General features: G+C 50.2%; 5 protein-coding genes across 5 annotated transcripts; 1 reads left to right on the top strand and 4 right to left on the bottom strand.

Moving 5' to 3' along the window:
* Positions 1 to 1192: 1192 nt before the first annotated feature.
* Positions 1193 to 2818, bottom strand: PpBr36_01347 (uncharacterized protein; the record flags this gene model as incomplete). The annotated part of the gene is made up of 8 exons (XM_029888534.1): positions 1193 to 1268; positions 1344 to 1527; positions 1595 to 1673; positions 1739 to 2095; positions 2159 to 2258; positions 2348 to 2391; positions 2451 to 2580; positions 2646 to 2818. 8 exons carry the CDS (start codon positions 2816 to 2818, stop codon positions 1193 to 1195), a joined length of 1143 nt encoding a protein of 380 aa, XP_029752383.1.
* A 5048-nt stretch (positions 2819 to 7866) lies between these two features.
* PpBr36_01346 (uncharacterized protein) lies at positions 7867 to 8492 on the top strand (the record flags this gene model as incomplete). The annotated part of the gene is made up of 2 exons (XM_029888533.1): positions 7867 to 8048; positions 8114 to 8492. 2 exons carry the CDS (start codon positions 7867 to 7869, stop codon positions 8490 to 8492), a joined length of 561 nt encoding a protein of 186 aa, XP_029752382.1.
* Positions 8493 to 8992: 500 nt separating this feature from the next.
* On the bottom strand, positions 8993 to 12578 carry PpBr36_01345 (uncharacterized protein; the record flags this gene model as incomplete). The annotated part of the gene is made up of 7 exons (XM_029888532.1): positions 12537 to 12578; positions 12186 to 12398; positions 11906 to 12122; positions 11469 to 11789; positions 10684 to 11345; positions 9502 to 10608; positions 8993 to 9403 (listed from the first exon to the last, which is right to left on the bottom strand). Exons 3-7 carry the CDS (start codon positions 12069 to 12071, stop codon positions 8993 to 8995), a joined length of 2667 nt encoding a protein of 888 aa, XP_029752385.1. The 5' UTR covers positions 12072 to 12122; positions 12186 to 12398; positions 12537 to 12578.
* A 2665-nt stretch (positions 12579 to 15243) lies between these two features.
* Positions 15244 to 16730, bottom strand: PpBr36_01344 (uncharacterized protein; the record flags this gene model as incomplete). Its single annotated transcript, XM_029888531.1, has 6 exons — positions 15244 to 15343; positions 15418 to 15656; positions 15763 to 15892; positions 15966 to 16094; positions 16183 to 16528; positions 16604 to 16730. 6 exons carry the CDS (start codon positions 16728 to 16730, stop codon positions 15244 to 15246), a joined length of 1071 nt encoding a protein of 356 aa, XP_029752384.1.
* A 4583-nt stretch (positions 16731 to 21313) lies between these two features.
* Positions 21314 to 23232, bottom strand: PpBr36_01343 (uncharacterized protein; the record flags this gene model as incomplete). Its single annotated transcript, XM_029888530.1, has 4 exons — positions 21314 to 21795; positions 21879 to 22012; positions 22067 to 23072; positions 23151 to 23232. The coding sequence occupies 4 exons, from the start codon at positions 23230 to 23232 to the stop codon at positions 21314 to 21316; spliced, it is 1704 nt and encodes a 567-aa protein (XP_029752387.1).
* Positions 23233 to 24004: the final 772 nt, after the last annotated feature.

Raw genomic sequence — 24004 nt, 5'->3', positions numbered from 1 at the left:
AATGATAACCGAGCTGAAGCTGCGGTAGGCGAGGAAGCGAGAGAACTCTGACTTTGTCAATTCAATAGCCATATGCAATCAATCATCTATTAAAAACATTTTCCAGGCGACATTTCCTCCGGGAAGAGATATACAAAAACCCTCGCGGGAGTTTGGTACGCACTTCGCATGGCAATCTCCTGCCAGACGCCTGCGCTCCAGAAAGTATCCACTGTAAGTAATTACGGTACAGTAGCAGCCAGCCTCGTGGCGGATTGCAACCTCCTTCAGGGGGCCGCGCAAGGGAAAGGAGCTACTGCACCCAAGTCAGCCATGGCGGATAAGCCGGCTGCGGCACCCAACTCCCGCAGCTGGGGCGCCTAAAAACCCGTCGTCCCACCAAACGCATGGGTTTTTGCTCGCCTCTACTTTAATGGCAAGCAAGATTCTTTGATGTGCGCGACGGCCTGGCTAGAGTTATGCGGGCTGGCTTACTCTGTATCGTGTCTGTGATGGATGCAATCCCTGATCGTCAGTACTGCAGGCTTTTGGCACAAGGCTAATGTCCAAAGGGGATAATAATAATTGCCACCTAATCTAGTCCAAAATTAGACTACTCAGTCACCTATCTCTATAAAAATCCGGGACGGCTCGTCACCCCAGTTCATACTCGACTTCCAGCTGGGGCTGACTGTACAGAAAGCCTTGAAATCAAGGCGGCCAGTGGAGAATCGAATGCAAACCGTGTACCGTGTTCTAACGTGTCCCAATCACGTACTCTGGACCTCAAGATCTGTACGGACTGGTGCGCATTTATTCGGATGCTTTTTTTTTCGAGTTTGTTTTATTTTTCCTCTCTGTTGCCTGAGGGGTGCCACAAGTATCTATAACATGCTTCGCAACAAATTGCGATACAATCAGCCGTGCAGTCATGCACCCCTTGAACCTTTACAAATGTCTGCATCTTTCCCTGCGTATACTCCGATTTTCGCCGGCTTGGTGTTTGATAAACAGACGTTTGATTCTCCCCCAGCATCTCATGTAGACTGTATCCCTCCCATGGTCCAAATGCGCGGTTGTGATGAATAAAATCATGAACAGAAGAAATCGACAAAAGTATAAGTCGTAATTTGTTGGTGTAATCGTGGTATCGTGTATGCTCTCAACCTTCGCTTCGGTTGCCTAGCGCTAAGGCTCTTTTTTTTCCCTTCTTTTATTGGCCGGTAAACTGGTCGTCCATCTGTTGCATACCGGCTTCTGCATTATGGTAGTCCAGAATCTCCGAGTACCTTTGGTGTCGAAAAGTCAGTAAACACTTTGAATAGAAGACCTTGCTAAGAAGCGTGGGTTCGGATCGAGCTTACATCATAATTTTCCATGTGTCCACTGGTAGGTCTGCATCATTGAAGCTCCAGTCGAACTTCTCCTCCGCTATGGGCTCGTCGGTGGGGTCGTGGTACGGAGTAAGGTACTCGTGGGCCAATGCCTCTGTCGCTGTAATGCGCTTCTTGGGGTCGAAGACGAGCATCCTCTCCAACAAGTCGATGGCTGCTCACTCTGTTAGACTTGGAACTTTTTCGAGGATCAAATGCTTGTTTTCGCTTTTAACACATACCTGATGGATCCGCGTTCCGGAACTTGTTCTTGAGAGGTTGTCGCTCCCGCTTGGGGAGTGACTTGACGAATCGCAGAGTCTGTCATGTGTTTGCAAAAATCAGTATAATTACTCACTATGGTGGCATGAGCTCCAAAGACCTACGTTTTCGCTGGCGATCGTGTTGATCACATCATCGGGTGGCGTTCCCAACAGCTCGGTGATGATGGAAAACTGGTTGACATGGTCCTTGCCAGGGAAGAGTGGCTTGCCCTCAAGCATCTCGGCGAAGATGCACCCGGCACTCCAGATATCTACCTCGACGTCGTATTTTTGCCAAGTAAGCATAATTTCCGGCGCGCGGTAGTACCTAGTCGAAACGTAACCGGTCATCTGGGGATCCTGGATGCGAGCAAGCCCAAAGTCGCAAATCTTCAAGTCGCAGTTCTCGTTGACCAGGATATTGCTAGGCTTCAGATCCCTGTGTACCACGCCAGCTGAGTGGACGTATTTCAGGCCACGCTGCCAACAGCCAAGTTAGCCAGTGCAACCAGTAAAGGATACCGTTTGAGTCAACTAGCATACCATGATTTGGTAAAGGAAATACTGGATGAACTGCTTCTCCAAAGGCCTGGATGTCAGGAGCCTATGCAGGTCGGTACCCAGAAGTTCTGTCACAAAGTAGCTATAGTGCTTTTCGTTAGTGTGACGTCTACAGAGCGCCTACCGACATCTTCATGGAGAAGTAGTCGGAGGTGGCCAAGTTATGCTTACATGTCCTCCAGCGGCGAGATGAAGATGTCACTGAGCGAGATGACCTGTGGAAAAAGTTAGAATCTGGATTGCTGCTGCCACAAGAATAGCTGCCTGGACCAACATTTTCGTGCTTCAGGTGCTTCAGCAGCTTGAGCTCTCTGTATGTCCTCTTTGCCAAGACGGGTGTGCTAAAGGGCTTCATAATCTTCTTGATGGCGACATTCTGGTTTGTAAGTTGGTCCCTCGCAGAGCTGTGGGGAGTTAGCCTGTATGCTCCATCACGCAGAACACAAGAGGTTGAGGCGCCGCTACATACCACACCAGTCCAAATGCGCCCATTCCAACAGGTTGTAAGTCCGAGTATCTGTTTTTATCCTCGTTAGCCCCACAAAACTCCGGCTTCTTTTCTGATGTGTGCACATGGTGGTGGTACCTTGAAGTTATCTCGAACGTGGTGCCAAAGATCTGGGCCCGCACGAATTCCGCCATTGTGAAAGGCTTTGTGGTACCGTTGGGAAGCAGGTTTCAAGGCCTACTTTAACAGGCGCCGGTGTGCCTATATAACCAGTCCACGGGTATCGGGGGAGTTTGTCCGTCTTTGATTGTACAAAGTCCACGAGAAATAATACAAATGGCGATTCCCGATTGCTAGGTATTCAGACAAACTATGCTCTTGGTTCTCACAAGACGTGTCGGCTTGAAAGCTTCGCAATTTAGCTTCGCCTTGTCACACAGCGCTGGGTCGCCTAAGCTCGTAGTCGCAAAGCGAAGTGAAATAGCGTCGTCGAACGGTCTCTGCTAGTTGATCGATGGATTGCGGAAAATGTGTGAAGCTAGCTGTATGGGCGCTTGACTGATTCAACTTTGTTCGCTACAGTTTATGACAGACAGTGCAGTTAGCGACTGAACACAACCAAAGATCGCAAGCTGGCCGCTGTGGATACCCCGCCTCTTGTCCCTGGTTTTGAGGCGCCTGCAGAGACGATTCGGCGGAATGAGGAAGGTCCGCTGAATTAAACCGGGTCACGTCTTTGGAGCGCACTGGCATCTCGTCTATGATGTCGAAGCAGCGAAAACCAGTCCAAATTGCAGGGGGGTTTTTTTTCGCGTGTTTTCTTACCTCCTACAGAGTCTGTCTTTGCCAGAAGTGCGTAACAAATTTTTTCTGAGTTCCTTCCGTCGTCAAGACGATGATGATTGGCACGAGATTGTCACCTGTTCCGATTCCAGACGTTCGGGACGGTCACAGCGCGAATCGATGGCTGCTAAACGTCGCAAGATTGAGGGTAACCTCGGGGAGTGGTTATTGCTTGCAATGATAGACCGGTGTCCGAGGGAGCAGCAAGCGGAATTCGGGTGATAGTGACAAACAGGAATGCGTCGACAGAAATTGTGGCGCGGTTCCAAGGGTCAAGGACCAGAATGCACCCGATGGGGAGGTTCTTGCGTTGCAGAAGATGGGCGCGCACAGGTCTGGTACGGCTATGACAGGTAGATAGGATGTTTGGGAGAGCTGGGAAGTAAAAGTATAGCTGAAGGAGGGGGAAACGCGGAGATTGGTTGGCTACAGGATGATGTGTGATGGATGGATAGGAGATCAGCTTTTGTTCTGCTCAGGGAAAAAAAAAAAAGTCCAGGTTTCTTGTTGGAAGTCGTGCCGCCGGCTGGAACGTAGCAAAGGAGGAGCTTGAGTCTTGAAGCTGCTACGCTGACTGGGGTCAACCCGCAGAAATGCCCCAAAAAGCTAGCGCCGACAGCAGCATACATAGGCAGGCTGACGACACGACCGCCAGGCAAACCAGATGTAGCTAACAGGTTATTTTGTTGCGGCCCGCTACTGGGATACAACACTCCCACCCTCAGACGCTTGCCATCCGACTCACATCCATGTCGACCATCCGTTTTCCGTTTTCCGGCAAGGTAGCAACAAATGTTTCCCCTCATCCGTCCCACAAAACCCAGCCTTTCATGCTGTGTGCTAAATAATGTTAGACTACTTGAGCATCATGCGACAAGTTAGGTACGAAGTAGTCAGCCCGCTGTGCCACAACAAATTATACATGCAGAACGGACACGAAAGGTAAGAACAGCGTGATGGGTTTGCGCCGCTGTCCTTTGGACAGCTCAAGTCGCGGTTTGCCGCCGCGGTGATCCGAAAAGGCCATGCAGTCCAATCCGCCGATGAGCCTCAATCTGATTGCTCAAAACATATGTGCTGCACAATGTACATAAAGTACCTACTTACTGTATCGAAGTACTTTTATTTTCATCTCATTAATGGAACTACCTACACTTGTTACAGCCTACATACCCACAGTACGGTACAGTACAGTACAGTAGGCATCCATGTGCTCTCTGTCTCTCAATCTCTGCCCTCCGAAGAACGACCAGAGGGGAGAAAAGAAAACCCCCACCATTAGTCTGTGACGTCAGTCCCCTCCTCCTTGGTCCACCCCAGCCCGCTACCATTCAAACATGAGCCAGTGGTAGAACAGGGATGAAGGTCCACTGATTCCTTGCTGAGGGATCCACAACTGCCAATATTCCCGACCATCGGCGCTGTGGCTCGACATCGAGATTCTGAACGTCGCCTCTGGTGGCTCAAGAGGTTGCAATCGGCGCAACAGGTGCAAAATCAAACCAACCGATCAAACAATCTCATTTCTCGTTGCTTGAGCCCTAGGGTCCGGGCAAGCCGGGGTCCTGTCTAATATTCCCTCACCGCCAATTGACGGTCAGCCGCCGAATCTGGAACGTCTTTCTGTCAGGTGTGACAATACCATACCGAGTACAGCTGAGTGAGGACGCGGCCTAGATGCAGAGATTGCAGTAGATTAAAGCCCGTAGCAGCTCCATACCTATCTACTCAGGGTATGTACGGCTGGATTTGTGCCTGCTGTTGACGCCTTGGCCGTTGGACCCATGAATTATTATAACCCCATGATAAACCCCGACCCGAGGCACACGTTCTCTTGAAGGTCCTAGCGCCACGATGGCGTACAACGGCAAGCCAATCCTGATCTATACTAACGTACAGTAGACCACCCGTCGTCCACACAAGCCCAGGCCCAGAAACCAGTTAAAACAAAACAAAAAAAATACCCCCACTAAATACACCTCTCCTATTGTATTCAAACACCAAACGATTCGATTCGAGAAAACCACGCAGATTGAGAAGCTTTCGTCTCTGGCTGCAACTTGTCACGTTGGAACTGAAAGGCTGAGAACCCTGAAAAATAACCGAGTCACGCTAGCCGCTACATACGCAATCGTGACGCCATTTTACTCAGAATTCAGTCAGAATGATATGACTGACCCATTTGCTGTTGATCGCTTGCCTGGACCCTGAATTGCTTTGCCAGGAATTGAGTTTTGAAAAGACGATTGCCCTGAGCTACTCCTCGTATAGGGTTTTGGGTCTGACTACTTGGCGGTACTCAAATCAAGATGCACTCAGTACTCGCTTGCATCGGACAAGATCGAACGTTTTGAGAATAGCAAAAGGCCGAATATTGTAACCAAACGCTTCTGCCAGAGCATATACATCCAATATGCCTTGGTGCTTCCCCACAAGCTTAGGTACCTTTACCCGTCAATCATACATAGCCGGTACTTTGCCGCGTCTTGTCAGCATTGAGAAGACATCCCGCGACCTGATAGCGCACCGCTGCTCAGGAGAACGTCTGCATGATGACATCATAATAGCGAGTCTAGACTGGGCCCGTTATTGCTGCGACGACAAAGTTCAGTATTGGAGAGGTGTCTCAGTATATGTTGACACAACCCAACATTATAGCTGGTGTTTAATATTGCTCAGTACGACAATATAACCTGAATCCGAGGAATGAGTACGCATTTCTTCAGGACCCCTCTTCTTGCTGCCCCACGCCAGACGCAAGATCCTCCGATAGCATTTCCAGGGCAAGTCGACGCTATCCGGGCTTGTCGGCAAGCCAAAAGTGGTTAACCGGTACCAAAGTATTTAAAATCCACCATGTAGATCTGCCTAGTGGCTACAAAATCCTACAAAAAATACCGGTGATATACATAGGGTGCTGTCTCCCTGATTCGGGCGAGATAAGTTTGCATGGATCAGGCCTGAACAACAAACTACGTCATGTTTGATCAAACGCGCCGCATATCCTTACGATAATGAGTATAATTTGACCTTGTTTTTTTTTTACGTTTTTCTTTTCTTGACTCGACCTTCGTCACTATATGATTACAAGTACATGAATCGTTTTAATTTCAACCCAGATAGGGTTGAGTTGTCATTCCAAAGCACCCGGAACTTATTTGGGAGGCTATTTTAAGCGACGGCAAGCGCCCTTGCTCAAAGTGCCACGGACTCATGGGCGGATCGACAGCAAGCACCGCACCGTTTGGGTGGAAAAGGGGAGATCGTCTTTCGCCACTCGGCTCCTCCCGAACCCAAGCCAGGCCCAGGAAGAAACTTGTCTTTGTAGATCGGGGGGAACCCCAAAGAACCGTACAGAACAACAAGCACGGTCCCATTTTGGACATAAAATAACACGGGCTGCCCTGTCGATCTCTGGATGGTCGGCAAGCTCTCAGGCAGAGCTATGCGCGATGTCATAGTAGTCCCTGGGTACGGAAAAATGCTTGTCTACTTTCACATGTTGCGGTTGTGAATGGTTCGCTCGCACATGGGGCCTGCACGACATCAACCCTGGCACTTGTCTCGTTCGGGTATACCGTGAATTCGAAGTCGAGCAGGGGGTTCGTGAGCAAGACTTTTGTCTCTAGACCCCAGGGCTTTTTTCCTTGATATTGCGGAGCAAGCTGTATGGGCTCGTCGGTTCTCATGAAATCCACAGTCGACTGCTATAAGTCTTTGACATTTATGCCCCTTCGGTTGAAGGGCCCATCCTACACCACATGGTTACCATCCTCTGGTTCGCAACCATTATAATATCACACCCCGGACACAAGGACCCTTTAATGAGAGGTGTGCACCACGCAATGCAGAAAAGCTCCTCATTCAATACAAGCCACGTGCCAATGTGGGCTAGAGAAGCCTTGGTGCGCCGAGCACGCTAGAGTGGGTATGCACCGGTGCCACTTTCGTTCTATAAATCAAGTATATATTTATATAAAGGTTGCAGGTGACTTGCGGTCTGCTAGCTGATATGAGGCAATATCAACAGCATAGGCCTTCTGTTCTTGTCCCTGCAAAGCTGTCACGATGGATTCCATCGTACAATGATCTCCCGAAACTCTACTCAGTGTAGCAGCCAAAATCACAGAGTATGCGGCGGGACTCACAAAGTAGCTCGAAGCTGGCAATATTCCTCCATCACATTAGGTGCGGACAGACGGAGAAGTACGAGTCGCTACCGGCAAACTCGTTCGTCATCAGATAGCAGTTTAAGGATGCTCTCAAGGACATGTATATACTCAGCCAGGGGCCGAGTGAGAGTACCTTCAATTACTGCCATATAGTTTGTTTCACCACCGACAAGAAAAAGGGGGAAAAGAAGAAGAACACGTTAACCAAACAACAGGCCGTGCCCGACATGACGACCCTGAACGTCCCCAACCAGTTCGACTTCTGGAGCGCCGCGCCGGTGGACAGCACTGCCACGCACGAGCAGATCGCAGAGGCCACCAAGCTTCCCGTCCAAGTCGTGCAGCGCACGCTCGACCACGCAATGACGGTGCGCGGTACTTTGCGCGCCCGGAGCCCACGCCCAGCTCGGTCAAACACACGCCGCGCTCCGCAGCGCGCTGGCCAAGGATCCCGGGCTCGAGGCCCTGGTGCAGGTGGGCCTCTACGGGACGTTGCCGCCCATACATGATGCTGCTGCCCGAGGCCCTGAGCCGGTTTGCGGCCGGCAGGGCCGAGGTCAGTAAGAACCACAAGGAGACCTGCCTTCGGCCTGTGCCGCTCGGGAGGGCTGTGGGGCGACTACGAGAACTGTTGGGACTTTTCGAGAACGACGGCGAGAGCGAGCGGAAGGGGTGGCGACAGAGGAACTTTATCAAGTTCATGGCCTACACCAAGCACCTGTTCATGACCGTGCCCACCGACATTTACATCCTCAAGGCCTTGGTTCCTGTGGTCAAGCCTGGTACGAGGCTTGTGTTTATCGATTACGTGGGCAAGAACCCAGCGAGGATGCGGCTCTGCCGCATTCAATGAGGGCCTTTGGGATGACCGCGGATATGCGCGTGATGGCTCTATTCAATGCAAAGGAAGGCCGGTTAGTGCGTGGAAGGTGATCTCGAAGCAGGCGGATGAAAGATGCAAGGTTAGCAGTGTGAAGGCTGATCCCCTGACGTTTAATGTGCGTGATAGAGGCTATATGGAAGGGTTGATTGATATGCTTCGAGAAGCTATAAGCTATACCTGAGGGATAAATACGTTGCACAGCACTGTCAAAGCATTCAAGGGACAATGATGCCACAACCATGATCGATAGTTTCTCATTAATAAGATGTTTGATTCATCCTCGAGAGCACCCACTGCATCGAGCATCGCCATACTCGTGTCATTCTCGTGCTTGAAAGCCAAGGTCCAGTCATAGAGGAACTAAGCAAAACCTGAACAGAAAAAAAAAGAACACACACTGCTCATGAGGAACAAGCACTGCTAATGCAGAAAACAATGCTCATCGGTAGGCCCCAAATCATTTTTCTCGTCTAAGCTTCAACCTTGAGGGGCTCAATGTTCCAGATCTCCTCGGCATATTCGTTGATGCAACGGTCACTCGTGAAAAAGCCCATGCGTGCAACGCTGGTGATGCACTTGGTGATCCAGCCCTCCTGGTCACGGTACGACTCGTCGACCAGCTTGTGCGTGTCGAGGTAGCTGCTGAAGTCATCCGATACCAGGTAATAATCCCCGTGATCCTTGATGGCGGCAATAAGACTGCCAAAGTTCTGTGCGTCGCCAAACTTGCCGGCCTGGATGGCATCAAAGACCTTGAGAAGCTCGGGATCAATGGTGTGGCTCTTGCCGTAAGTGTGTGCATGGCGAAGATCCTCAACATCTTCAGCAAGATTACCGAACAGGAATATGTTGTTCTCGCCAATCTCGCGGGTGATCTCGATCTGTAGTAAAGAAAGTTTTAGTGTCAGGGATGGTGATGAATGTTGATTGCAGGGAATTCTTCAAAAGTGTTCAAATTCAAAAGGACTTCACCACTCACGTTTGCACCGTCGCAAGTACCGATGATCAGACCACCGTTGAGAACAAACTTCATGTTGCTGGTACCAGATGCCTCAGTTCCGGCTGTGGATATATGCTCGCTGAGGTCATTGGCAGGGATGATCATCTCGGCCTTGCTGACGTTGTAATCCTCGAGGAAGACAACCTTGAGCTTGTCGCCAATGTCCGCGTCCTTGTTTACAACGGCACCGACACTGTTAATGAGGTGGATAATCTGCTTCGCCATCCAGTAGCCAGGCGCAGCCTTGCCGCCAAAGATGGAAACACGCGGCAGCTGCTTCTCGCGCTCCTCAGGGGTCATGGCCTTCAGGGCAAGATAACGATGGATGACACCAAAGATGTTCATCTGCTGGCGCTTGTACTCATGTATACGCTTCACCTGCACATCAAAGAGCGCATCAGGGCTGACGGTAACATCAGTCGTACGCTTGATGTAGTCGGCTAGCCTGGCCTTGTTTGCCCGTTTGATAGCTGCCCATTCCTTGCGGAATGCCTCGTCATTTACCCACTTCTCAAGCTCGTTGAGGCCGGTCAGATCTTTGAGGAAGTTGTAACTACCGCACTTGCTGGCGATCAGCTCTGAAAGCTTAGGGTTGGCCTGGTGCAGCCACCTTCGCGGTGTGATACCATTGGTAACGTTTGTGAACTTGTCGGGACCAAAAATCTCGACAAAGTCCCTGAAGATTGTGGTTTTGATCAAATCCGAATGGAGCTCTGCGACACCGTTGACCTTGTGCGATCCAATGATGGCGAGGTGCGCCATGCGAACCATCTTAGTCTGGCCTTCCTCAATGATGGATACCCTGCTGAGAAGATCACGGTCTCCAGGGAACTGGCGCTCGACTGACTGGAGGAAGAAGAGGTTTATGTCGTAGATGATCTGAAGGTGTCTTGGCAGAAGATGCTGGATCAGGCCAACAGGCCACTTCTCGAGAGCCTCGGGAAGAACTGTGTGGTTAGTATAGCCAAAGGTGGACTGCACAATGTTCCAGGCATCGTCCCAGTCGAGTCCCTCAAGATCAATCAGAATGCGCTGAAGCTCAACAACAGCCAGGGTAGGGTGAGTATCGTTCAATTGAATCGCAACCTTGAAACATCATTGAAGTTAGCTCTCGGTACCGCACAAGGCATAGGAAGGTGTTGAAGAAGTCATCGTTCATACCTGCTCAGGGAACTCCCTCCAAGCCCTCTTGGACTTCTTGAAACGACGGACAATATCGTAGAGCGAAGCAGCAACCCAGAAGTATTGCTGCTTGAGACGCAATTCCTTTCCTCGCTCCAGATTATCGTTGGGGTAGAGAACGGCACTGATCGTCTCGGCGCGCTGCTGGTCGGCGACCGAGCTCTCGTAGTCACCGCTGTTGAACTTCTGGAAGTCGAACTCGCCACTTGCAGCCTTGCTGGACCACAGTCTCAGGTTGTTGGTGGTAGGCGTGGCATAACCAGGAATGGGCATGTCGTAAGCAATGGCGGTTACAGTCTCGCCGCCAACCCAGTTGGCGTTTGTCTTGCTGCCCGAAGGGTCTTGCGACTTCTCGACATGGCCGTAGAACTGAATGTCAACCGTGACATCATGTCTGGGGAACTCCCATAGGTTCTGATCCAGCCAGTAGTCTGGGACCTCGACTTGATAGCCGTCAACGATCTCCTGCTTGAAGATACCGTACCGGTACCTCAACCCGTAACCCCAGGCCGGGTAGTTGAGAGAGGCAAGACTGTCCAGAAAGCAAGCGGCAAGTCGGCCAAGACCGCCATTTCCTAGAGCAGCATCGCGCTCCTCACCAATAATGTCCTCCACGTTGAAGCCGAGCTCTGAGAGACCCTCTGGAATGCAGCAACAAGGACGTCAGTCAGTCATTGTCATGCAGAAGAGTGACGCGGGTTGCAACAAAGTAGGGCCACTGAACGACAATTGAGACGTGGACAATGCATGTGACGGTGACTTACCCCTGGCAACATCCTTGAGGTTCAAGTTCAGCATGGCATTGTCCAGAGCCCTGCCCATCAGGAACTCAAGACTGAGGTAGTAGACACGCTTTTTGTCCTCGAAAGTCTGGCGCTGCTGGGTTTTGTTCCACTCCATGATGAGCCGGTCACGGAAAGCCAGGCCGGCGGCCGAGTAAGCAGCCGACTCATTACAGTTGAACATACTCCTGGCCAGCGTGGTCTCGACATGGCGGACAACCTCATGTTCGAACCCATCCTTATCCTGGAAGGGCTTCGCCTGGTGCTTGGTCCATGCCGCGCGTTGGCCCTCCGGGATGGAGGCTGAGGCAGACGAGAGCGGGAACAATTGTCAGCAGTCGGGTCCTTGAGAGGTTATATGGGGCATCAACTCCTGGCGTATATGACAGCGTAGCGGCATCCTTGTAGGCTACACATACCCTCAACGCTCTTGATCTCTTGGGCTCCGAAGCCGGTAAATGTACGCTTGTGCTTGGGCCTGGAGACGCCGGCGGGCGACACGGAGCCCGTGATGTCAACCAGCGGGGCGCCGGACGAAGGGCGCCGTTCCCGCATCGGTATACGCTGGGGCTTGTCTGTAGCCATCTTATCTTTCGCTAATGTTCGGAGATCGCGGGGGAGGAGACCTCTGTGGGTCTAGGGGTGGGGGAGCTGCTGTTGGATCTTGGAAGCTCGTAGATGCTGCAGAGAGGGGCCTACGGTTGCATTCAACGGGGGAATATGAGATAAGAGACAGTTTGAAAAGCTCCAGAGGAAATGGCACTCGGAAGATGCGTTGACTGCAGAGGAGGAAGAGAGCAGGAAGGAGCAGAACAGGCCATGCCCCAACCTATCTATGGCAAAAGGTAACTGCGGGATGGGCAGACCGGTGGGCGGAGGAGCTCCGGAGCTATGCTGTGAGGCGAGGCACAGCTACCAGGATGGAGTGGGGTTGCGGGGTGCTAGGTGCTGATCCGACCGAACTTTAGTTGACTGATTTGATGTTGGTTGCAATCAATTCCCTGCCGTACCCCACCAGCCGAGCGTTTATGTTGTAGACGGCGCTAGTACACATAACTGGAACAAGGTCTTGGCCTCACCCACCTTCTTGCTTCTTGGCCATTAAAAGCGAGAGTCCGACAAAACCAGTTCAGATAGAATTGTCTAGGTTCTACTTATTACAAGCTCATATTCGCGGAACATCAGATTATCACCTGATCAGCTTATAGAGGCTGCCAATCCATACGGACAAGCGGTGAGTAGTAGTGGTGACAACAAACGCATGCCGCAAGATCGTCTACTGCTTGGTACCTCCAGCTAAGATACCTTAGCTACCTTTCATCACCAATGCCCACCCACCACTCATGAATTACCAGACCAATTGGAAAGGCTACAGTAGAACTCGCTTTCGGACACGACAATAATATGGGTAGATGGTCGCAACAATTAGACGATCAACAGGAACTTCCCGGGTGTCAATGGGTTGCATAACTGTCTAGACTCGAGGTTCAGTGCGAATCACTTCCGGTTCCGGAGTCTAAGCTCCAGGTGCAGTTGTCTGCTCGAGCTCATCTGGATTTTCGTTGAAAGGCCGCAGTGAAACAAGAGTAGAGTAACATTGAGTGGACCAGGATTGTCATACCCGTATTTACTTTTGCTTAATTATCCACCTAATTACTCCTGTGATCCAATCGGCAAGATAGGTACCTAAGCAGGTTGGTGAGTGTGGTAGGTAAAAGAAGCTTCTACTCTGTACGATATGCAGTGGGACGGCGAGAGGGTGCCCTGCCAACGGTCAACGCTCGTCGTCGTGAAATCTCTACCCCTCGCTATCCATGGCATCATGCGTTGCGGGGTTTTAGCAAGACAAAGATGATGGTTACCTACCTACCAGAATAAGTAGCACAGGTTTCCTTGGGCTTGATTGCGGCGGCTCTGCACAGTGACGCAAACGAATCAAGTCGGGAGCTTCGCTTTCTTTTTGGTCCAGGAGGGGTGAGATGGCTTGGCATGATTCCTCTGGACTCAATGATCTGAAAACTTGTTGCCTGTCTTACGGATCTTTTCTTTGATGTGTACTCGAGATTTCTTGTATTGTCTCTCCATAATTTAATCATAGCCTAGTCATATACGGCGTAATTACTGTGTGCACCTCTTCGGTGCGTAGTCCTTTGGAGACTGGTGATTCACACAGAAACTTAGTACAGACTTTGTTTTGTTAGTTGAGCTGGCCTTGCACCAGACCACCAGCGCCCCAACCTCATTGCTTTTGAGCAACCCAAACCCGGGCACACTTGCGCAGTACGACCGGCCAGCGGAAGGTGCAGCTACATTGGCTACCTGTAACGGCCTTCGATAACATCTTACTTTCCTATTCAGTACAACCAGCACACAGCACCGGGTATGCGCACTACGCAATTGAGGGGCACAATGCTGCAATTGCTGGCTATCATTGAGAATCTCGATTGCATTCAGACCAGTTAAATAGTTTTGATCTTTAGGTTATCTAATTGCTTTGACCCAACCACCAAAAGACATTTGTTGCACGATACGTTTTCCTCCTCGTCCCTCAGATGCGAGATTACTACTCGCAGCTAGCATACACTAGAGACCACAGCTCCAAGAGCTTCGACCAAAGCTCAAGCTATGCTGATCAGCTAGCTAGTCTAGCGCCTCGGTTTGTGAATTGACACACGCATTTACCTCATGGACGCCACTGCGGTACGTCTCGTCCCTTGGCAAAGAGCTAGGGTTACATAAGCGCAGTGAACTAGTCTCAACCTAGACTCACTGTTCGCCAGCCAACCCTCGCAACACGTCAAACCCAATTAGGACCGAGACCAGACACCACAGGTTGGTGCCGCTTGCGTCTTAGGTTGACTTTTTTTGTTTTTGTGCTGCAATGCCTTGTACACATATGTGGGCAAGCAGCCAGCATGTTCCACTATCGCCAAAGGGCGTCTACCCCCACGAAACTTTCTGAGCCGTTGGTTTCTTCTCGCCCGTTAATCCTCGTAGCTTTTTGCCGCTATGCTGTTTGGATGGCGGACGGAAAAGCAACTGCAAAGGCCCGTTGACGACTTTTAGTGTCCCCTTGAAGGCCACTTACTCCGCATTGTTCAAGAAGCAACTATGTTGTACATCTCCGGCAGGGGTAACATGGCCTCATAGCTGAGCCTCATTTGAAGCATAGAATGCTATCCATTCTTGCATATTACAGACAGATCTGGGGTAGTTTGGGTCACCACGTGTTTCTCTCTCTATATCCAGTCTTGAAGCGTGGTACATTAGTGCGGTCCAAAGCTGAACAGCGATATTGCTGATCCAAGCCCCTGAGTGCAGGAGAAATATCTCCACGTGAACTGAATGCAAAAAAATAATGCTCAATAGTAGCCGTGAACACGCTTAAAATTGCAGCTACTCGATGGCCGCTGCTCGCCTTTCCTGGCTATCAGTAGCCTCACAATCCAGAACCCGAAGGAGTAAAAAACGGTAATAAATCGACGCAGCATCTTGAGTGGAGAGCCGCTTTGGGCATGATGAAGAAAAAACAACAAGTTTGAGCGAAAAGAAGTGAGGGAAAGTGTGTGTGTGTGTGTAGTCATAACAGCAGAAGCCGCCCCACCATAACTCCGAGCTGATGCTAGTATAATATAAGCGCCGTGGCAAGATAGATTCAGTATGAACTTGATCGTGGTATCAATAAAAACATAAGGTGCAAAGGTTGGGCGTATAAGGAAGGGACTAGAATGAAGATATAGGTTGGAGTTGCTGTGGATTACAGAATACCCGAGTCCTTCAGGGCATTGTTGAGTATAGTCTCTTTCACTGCCGCAAAGACAAGTCGAATATTTGAGGTGTCGGTAGCTTGCGTAAGACTATGTAGTTATCAAAGTCAGCAACACTATTACTTTCAGATAATATGTAGCACTGGGGTCTAGGGTGGACTCACTGAGGATATAGGTTCAGATGAGCCCTGTTAACTTGGTTGAAACGCCACAGTAAGTATTTGGCTGCCTTGTTGACATCGTTACCTCCAGAGTAATCGGGAAAGTAGTTGCCGAGAGGCGATCGACCAAGTTTCTGCTTGAAGATATCCACCTTGTTGAGGAACAAGATGATACTGGTCCTCATGAACCACCTCGAGTTTACCACGGAATCGAAAAGCAGTAAGCTTTCCATCATGCGGTTCTGCATTTCAGATGTTAGTTTAGCACGCGCGTCAGGGGGAATGCATTGGGCTGCCACACAGCAATCGCCACACTTGTTGGCTTCGGGGACTATTGCTAAAACATACTTGACTGCTTTCTTCAAGCAAGACTTGATCATATTCACTCAGCGCAACGCAAAAGATGATGGATGTCACGTTCTCGAAGCAGTGAATCCACTTCTTACGCTCACTCCTCTGGCCTCCTACATCAAACATGCTGTGGCGCAAAATGCAGGTCAGTGATCTGATTTACCACGTGCATATTCGGACAAGATTTGTTGCTTGCTTACTGTATGCTTAGTTGGCCCATCTGAAAGCGTGTCTCGTATATGCCTGTCGTTTTTGTTCTTGCACGAAGAACATCCATCTCATTGGGCAGGTAGTCGGGAGAGACAATCCTCATAACCTCTTGGAAGAAGCTGGTTGGGTGAGAATGGCCAATGTTAGCTTGCGACCAACCACGATACTTCCGCGTCCACTGCCGGCGTTTTCCAAGCTGAAACTTACTATTCTGCCGAATCCATCAGGTAAAACTCGGTTTGCCTGTCCATCAACTGTTCTCTTGCAGGGTCATTCCATATTGACTGCACAGCTTGACCGACTTTGGGATCTATCTCTGCCTGTGGTCCCGACTCGACCGTGTAGTCCAGCAGATAGTCGCAAAGTTCCTTGTTCCCTTCCAGTTGTGGTTCTATGTCGAATTGCCGCATGGCAGTAATCACGGCTTTCGCACATTCAATCAAGTTCTTGAACACCGTCGGTCGATAGTTGTAAAGTTCGTCGTCTGAGTAGCCTTTCAGATGTATAATCTTCATCTGCTTGACGATTGTGGACTTGCCACTCTCCCCAGAACCTGTAGTAGATTGTTAAAGGATACGTCCCGCCATCACCTCCAATCGCTCGTCCAGATGGGGTGAGGTACACTTACCAAGCAGTAGAATCTTGCATTCTCGCCTCAATCTCTTTGAATCTTCCTCGAGATCCTTATCAATCTTTTGACTCCGTTTCTTCTGTTCCGACTCCTCGGAGCTCGCACTCATGCAAGCGCCCATCATGAATGACGCCTGTTGGCCAGAGAACCCAATGGTATTGGGTTTCAAGGCCTATATCGTTGCGCCCTTGAGTGCCGCGGGGCTTCGGGCTCGAGGGGCTGCGCGCTGCGCTGGCAAAGGTCGTTGCCCGAGCGGCTTACAATGGCCAACGCACCCAGCCTAATGGGATCCCATCGACGAATCGTCGCGTGTGCACCTTTCTGTCTAGCAGAACGTTGGAGATGAAAGTCTCCCACTGTGGGTTCTTTGCTGTCGGGAGTAGATGGAATATTCTTCGTTTGATTAACCAAGATGGGAGGCTGCCGGCTGTAGCGATCGGATCGCACGTCGTGGAGGAATTGTCGAGACAGCACGTAACTGGTCCGTTGCAGCGGGACCGTGCAACAAACGGCTGGCGAGCGAGTGTGGTAGACGGACCGACACGGGTCGCCCGGGATGTCAACTTGATCGCCAACTGTGTTGGGACGTGGGGGTTCGAGCAGACTGTCGCCAGGCAGGCAATACGGCAAATAGGTCGTCGGAGGGAGGATACTTTAGCCGGGCAAGGTTCCTGGACGGAAAATCGATGGGTCGGAGGCACAGGCGGTTGGTTTAGTGAGCGGCACCAAGTCAAACACGGCTTGGTTGTTGACAGAGTCGGGTTGTGTATGTATGGCCGGTTTGCAGGAGGAATTGGACAGTAACCCTGATTAATCAGTCCCGCCCGATCGGAGACAAACCCTTGGGGGCGGGTGGCTAGTGGGAATTGCTGTGTCAATTTAGTAGTTGTACGCAGCGAGATGCGACAACCGAGCAGAGAGCAAACGAGCAGTGCGACCGTGAATTGGGCGGTCTCGTTTCGAGCGTAAGAAAACCAATTTACTGGGTCCCTAGACCTAAGTAGTACGGCTCGCAGCCAGAGTGTGAATGAGGAATAGATAGAACGACGGTGAATTATTAGGAGCGATGCGTAGAGTTTGGGATTGGTTCGAAGTTCCTTCCCAGTGGAGGCTTGGGGGTTGCAGTAGTGGCTGTATCCTTGCAAGCTTGCCTTGTCGTCTGCTTGCGTCAGACAGAACCCCAGATTGAGAAGCTCAAAAGGGCCCGAAAAGTCACACCCCGGACAGCTGATGGTGGTTGGTAAATTGGGGCAGATAATCATAGCTGAGGTACCGACCTCAATCTACTTACATACCAAGGTAGATAGGTAGTTAGACAAGGTACTTAAATGGCAAGCCAGCAGATAAGGGCCAAGAAGTGCGTGATGAGCTCCATGCATCCGGTGGATCTTGAAAGGGCAGCTCAATCACCACACCGCAAGAACCCTGGCTACCGACACCAAGCAACCTTGAATCCACCACCACCACCATTTGACCCTGACCATTTTGGTTACCCATTCGCCCGCCCTCCACCTTGGGGTACCTAGAGCACAGCATCAATCGGTCTTCGTAAATTCAAAATAAACGCTTTTGCCAAAAGTCTTATACCAACTTCTGCTTTTACCATTTTAATGTTGTCTTGACATTTTTTTCTCTCATTCTGCTTCCGTCGGATCATCCTTCTGACGGTTCCATAATATGTAGCAAATCCCGACTTGGCACCTTTTTGTGCTCCCTTGCATCAAGCGCCCACTGACAGGCTTGCATCTAGACTAGAAATAGACTAGGTCTAGATACAACTCGAATAATTGTGCAAGTCAAAAGAAAGAGTCTATTGGGGGAAAAAAATTCCCCAACGATGGACTCGAAGTAAAGATTCAAAAGTACCAACGTGCATGGGTTTTTATTTAACATCAAAGAATGGAACTCCAACGAGTTTGATGTTGTTATAACCAATAAGATGCCCGCTGGCAGTCAGACCAAAGCCTATAGATTTGGTAGATGATTACCACACCGGGTTTTCCTCCTAACCCCCATCTTGCATGTATACCGTACCTAAAATGTTCTCTACCGGCACTTTTAATACCAATGTACCATACTACATTAGTATGTAGTGTGCTTCAGGACAGTCATGGCCCATCGAGATCCCAGGCTTCGGCTATAGCAAAAGTTTATCGGCAAGACTGTCGAGGGCTTGCACATGTGCATGCATGAGCTACCCGTGGCATCGCATGCGCTAGCAGGCAACATGGGATTTGATCCTCTCGAAGATGAGAAGAAAAAAGAAACACAAAAAAACAAAGGAAAAAGAAATACACACCTTCCCGAAGTGTACTACAATATCTGGGTACCTTGAATGAATACCTCGTCGTCCCAACCTTCCTTGTAATCCTTCAGACACACATGCCCTTGCGCGGGCAGTATTGCAACGTGGAAGTGGACCTTTTTCGAGTCATACTTTTTCATCTGTCGCCCTGAACTCTACCAGCAGAAATTGGTGTATGTAAATTACGTTGAGTCTTGCGAACAAGGGACCGTAAGATCCAATGTCAATCTCCATGTCAGCGGGGCATCGAAAATCTGGAAACTGGATTGCTTTTTACCGTCCTGGGTCTGATACCCACTCGTTCTGGAAACTCAGTTCTTTCGTCTTGTTTATTCATTATCCTGGTCATGGGATGGGAGACCTCAGCTGAGCCTACTACGATTTACGAACCAACTCGCTGAGGACACAATGCCAAACTGGTTGCAATCAAACACGAAGGCCAGATCAAGTCGTATAAGAAGATACTTTGACGCTATTCACGCGGGCACTTTGAATAATGACCCGTCTTGCTCAGGTACCATGCCAGCAAAAGTCGGCTCCTCGAACTAGAAACCTAATAACCGCATGTGCCGCCTCCGGGGAGTTCAGCTCAACAGTCAAGCCCGTTCAGATCGGGCCTATTCTAGAATAAAACAGACTCATACTGGATCGTGCACCCACGTGTGGAACCGGACCATCTCCGAAACCGTGGAGTACGAAGACCCGATAGAGCCTCACCGGTCTAACTTTCTTCTGTTTGTCATCATTGGTTACAGCACACACCATCTGGAAACATGTCGCTCATGTTGGACAGTTATTGAAGTTACCAGTAGATGCTGATTTTCATCGTCATACAGGCGGAAAATATTTAGACAGGGGTTACATTAACAAGATTTTTGGCATCTTGAAAAGCAACGTTTTGATCTGCCGGTCCTACCATCATCCCCTGTATCAGAACAATTAAGCCGCTGACAGCCATAACAGCCTACCCAACCATAATGCAGGATTTGGATACCAACTGCTGGGAGACACAGAGGGAGAGGGAATAATAAAAATAAAAATAAAAAACGCCTCCAGCCCCTTAGGGCGAGCTGCCCCTTGCTCACCAGGGGATGGGCAGATCATCATTCAGCTGCTTCAAATTCGAACCACACCGAGAGTTTTCAGCTCCACATCTATCTAAGTTTCGTTTGGTTCGGAACAAACGTGGATTTTTGGACCCCGATTTCGAGGAGCCAAGAAGAAGAAGAAAACTCCTAGATTTGGACTCCCCAGTCATCCCTTGATTTGATAAGATGCAAAATGCTGCGGTTTCTTTGTCGTAGGTGGCCCTAGAAGACGCTATTTGAGCGGATCGCATCTCCGACCCTACATGTTCTTGACATACCGGCACTATGCACCTTATTGTGTCTTGTTGTGCGCCCAAAGAAGCTCTTCGACTTGCAAACAATTCTAACTTGGCGTAATCAAGACAGACCGGGACGGCTGCTCACCGATTCGAACATCGTCCTTTGTTTGTTGACTACTTACTCACCACCCTTTATCTCGAAACTGCACACAATACGCAGACCTGTCCCCAGCTCCTGCGTCGAGAATGGCGACTGGCTGCCTCCCCTTTCTCTTCTTCGGACGTCATCTGAAAGCGGAAATCAGGTCGTCCTTTGGCGAAGTCTCACATCCGTCGAATCTGCGTGACACTGCCAATGGGGAGGGTTCCCCAACCCCACCCACCCCTTGTATGACGAATCCCCACTAAACGTGTCAATTCGGCATTGAAAAGCTGCACTGCCTGGCACGTCTCCCCTTCTGGAAACAAGCCAGGAGGAGTCTCAGTCTCGGCGGCTGATGAGGTCCCCAGTTTTGGCTTCGAAGACCAAAAAAAGCATGCACAAAAATAAACAAAAAAAAAGTCAAGAAACAACTCAGCCATAATGCTACCTGGTGGCACTCAGAGAGCCAAAGAGACCACTGCTAGTTTATTCAAAGGATATAGATGGGTCAACCAAACCGAAGCGAGCCCCGGTACGATCCAAATCGGGACTCGGTATACGAAACCCAAGCAGCACAACTAACTCGCGGCAATTTTGTAAGAGCACATATTTACCGAGCTCGGCATTACTAATTTCTATCTCTGTCTGTGTCAGTTTGACTCAGGATATATTCTGCGCTGTACGCTGTCTCCATCGTAGGAGGCAAGGCGGCGCTATCGGCGTGCCATTATTTCAGAACCGGTAGAGAATTTGACCTTGTTATTGTGTAGTTGCTTGCTCTATACTGATTGTCTAAATGCCATGCACTACAAATTTTCTGTCTAAGACGCCCACAAACGAATACGTCTCCAAAACGCCCTGCCAATTCTAATTTACAGGATATAGCGGTCTCTCTTGTGGCATCAAAAGCCGGCCTCGGATGTTCACATTCCCCTACTCGACTCCTGCCCCACGTGCCGCCTCTCGCAGTTTCTGCTGACTCTGGTGCCTGATCACATACAGGGAAACCAGTAGACCCAGCCCACAAGCCCCAAGTGTGAAAAAGTATGCAGGACGGTAGCATTCGATTCCCTCCAGGCAAGTCCTCTCGCCTCCTGGACCGACGACGCTATGTGCGTCGAACGCTTGGCCGTAGAAAAAGTTGAATATCCATCCGGACAGGACCGGGCTAAAAGTCATGAAACCCCAATTCTGCGACAGACCGTGGATCCCAAACGACTCGGCTACTATCGAAGGGAATACCCCAAAGGCGTAGCCGTACCCCAGCCCTGAGAGCGATGATATGAATAACAGGAAGTGGGGGTTTGTGATGGTCAAAGCACATATCTGAGCTGCGCAAAAGACAATGGCTGAGATAACCAGACACCAAACCCTGCTGGCTTTTAGGTTCTTGACGAGAAAGTCAGATCCGGCCCCTGTGTACTTTTGTCAGTTCCGTTGCAAGAACCTAGGTAGAAACATCGCATCTATGCGTGTCATGTTTCTGTTTTCAGCTTACCGCTCAATAACCTTCCTGAGAAGCTACCGACAGAAAGGATTGATACGTGCATCTGCTGCTTGCCAATCAGAAACTCCTCGCTCACGGACTCGTCGTAGTGCTTCCACAGAGCATTTGTATTGTGTCCAATATTGCTGTAGCATTATTAGCTGGGTGTATTCGTCTAAGACGCACGTGAAGCGACTTACTTGATTGTCATGAGTCCAATACCAGCCAGTATACCCATGATTGAGAAAAGTTGCCAGAACTCGGTGTTCTTTAGCAAGGTCCAACCACGAATATCGACTCGATGGGAGCGATCGAGGTCTATGCTCTGAACAAGCACCTCTCCGGGCAATGACGAAGCTGTGGATGAGCGGGACATCAGAGACGAAGTCTCATTGGCGGCTTCCTCATCGCCTCGTCGCGGGCTGTGCGTGTCCAAATTCTTTGGATGCGTTGCCACGTTATCCTCAATGTCGCCTTCTCCATCTGCGACCACTGTGTGGTTCTGTTCGCCACTGTTTGAGCCTATTTCTTCATCAGTATTGGCACTAGAAGTTTTGGCAACAAAATGATCGCGAGAAGGAGCAGAGATCGTTCGCCTCAGCTCCGTAGATTCGGTTAAGAACACACCGGGGACACTTTCATACGGAATACCAGATTCCCCGAGGCTATCCCCCGCATGGTTGTAGCGATGGTGCTCCGCGTGCGGATGTGGCCACACCCTTAGGAAGAAGAATCCCACAAAGGTCAGGCCGATGGTCCCCACCGCTAGGACCAGCAGGAAGGCGCTTGTGTCGCCTGGGAATGCAATCTCTCCAAACATTGAGAAGAAGAAGGCGCTTAGACCAAAGGCAGCAAGTGGAAACGCAGTAGCTGTACCGCGATGGTGAGGCCAGTTGAGGGCCGATGTCTTCACGGAAGCAGCAAACGCCATGCAGCCACCAAAACCCGTTAGGTAGCTGAGAATGAACAATAAAGGCACATATCCATCACCCTGATCAAAAGCGAATTTGAGGCCAAAGTAGCCGATACCAAGCAACGCCGAACCTAGCATTACGGCTGGTCGTGAACCATTACGGTCGATGACCCAACCGATCGGGACGCCCATCGTGTACATGCCCAGGTTACCAGCCACGCCAATGAGCTCGCTCTGCGTCGTAGAAAGGCGCAGCTTGTCAGCGAATTGCGGCGCCCACGCGCTGTAGACATCTATTTTTATGCAGTTCACTGGTCAGTGGCGGTTCTTGAAAAGATCGTAAGAGGTGATTTTGTCAAGGCAGTCCGCACAGTTGGTGCCGCATGCTAGCGAGATCGCTGTCGCGGCAATGCTCGAAATAATACGAGCCCTATGAAGGTTCGTCTCCATCATGGTTTCTAGTTTGTCTGAGGGCCTCAAGCCGCTTCACTTTCGTCGACGTTGTTATTGTTATTGTTGTGCGTACGTGGAGGGTTGTGGGACAGGCTGGGCCGCTAGATCATGACGTACGCCGCAGTTCGGAGCAGGGTTTCGGGATGGAGGACGATCAACGCCGACAAGCTAAAGACCAGAGGAAAGCAGATAGCACTAAGGCATCCCGAGAAAGCGGAGACAACTTGCTGTCAGTAGGCGCGTGACACGACAAGTACTTCCACGGCCACTATCACAAGACATCCAATGTTTTCATGGTCGCATGGTTGAGCTGGTCTGGTGTGGCCCTTAGGCATGTTGAAGTGGCTGCATGGCAGGCCGAAACCTCGGGTCCTTATCTCAGATGGACGGGAAGTCCCCGCCGGAATCGCAGTAAAGGTGGAGCTCAACAATCGTAAGTGGTCAGTGCGGCGGTAAATGTCAACCACTACGGCAGGTACCCAAGCAAGCCAAGTTACCGTGTCAAAAAATCCTGATAAACATTGCGCGGGAACATAAAGAAAAGGTACCGGCATCCGCATGCATTCTGGCGTCGAGATACACGATTTCAGCCTCATTGCACGAAGGAAGACGCGATTGCAAATAATCGTGCTTCGAAATTTTGAATCGAATCGGCCAGAGCCAAGGGCATTGATGTTATTTTCTAGCTTAGGTTCTGGATCTAAAGTGACGAGGTGGGGATGACTTTCTTACCCCTCCAATACCAAAGGCAGGTGTGGTGCAACAGCCTTTG

The sequence above is a fragment of the Pyricularia pennisetigena genome, chromosome 2 (genome assembly GCF_004337985.1).
Source record: "Pyricularia pennisetigena strain Br36 chromosome 2, whole genome shotgun sequence".
Classification (NCBI taxonomy): domain Eukaryota; kingdom Fungi; phylum Ascomycota; class Sordariomycetes; order Magnaporthales; family Pyriculariaceae; genus Pyricularia; species Pyricularia pennisetigena.
This window is presented reverse-complemented; position numbering and strand designations above follow the sequence as displayed.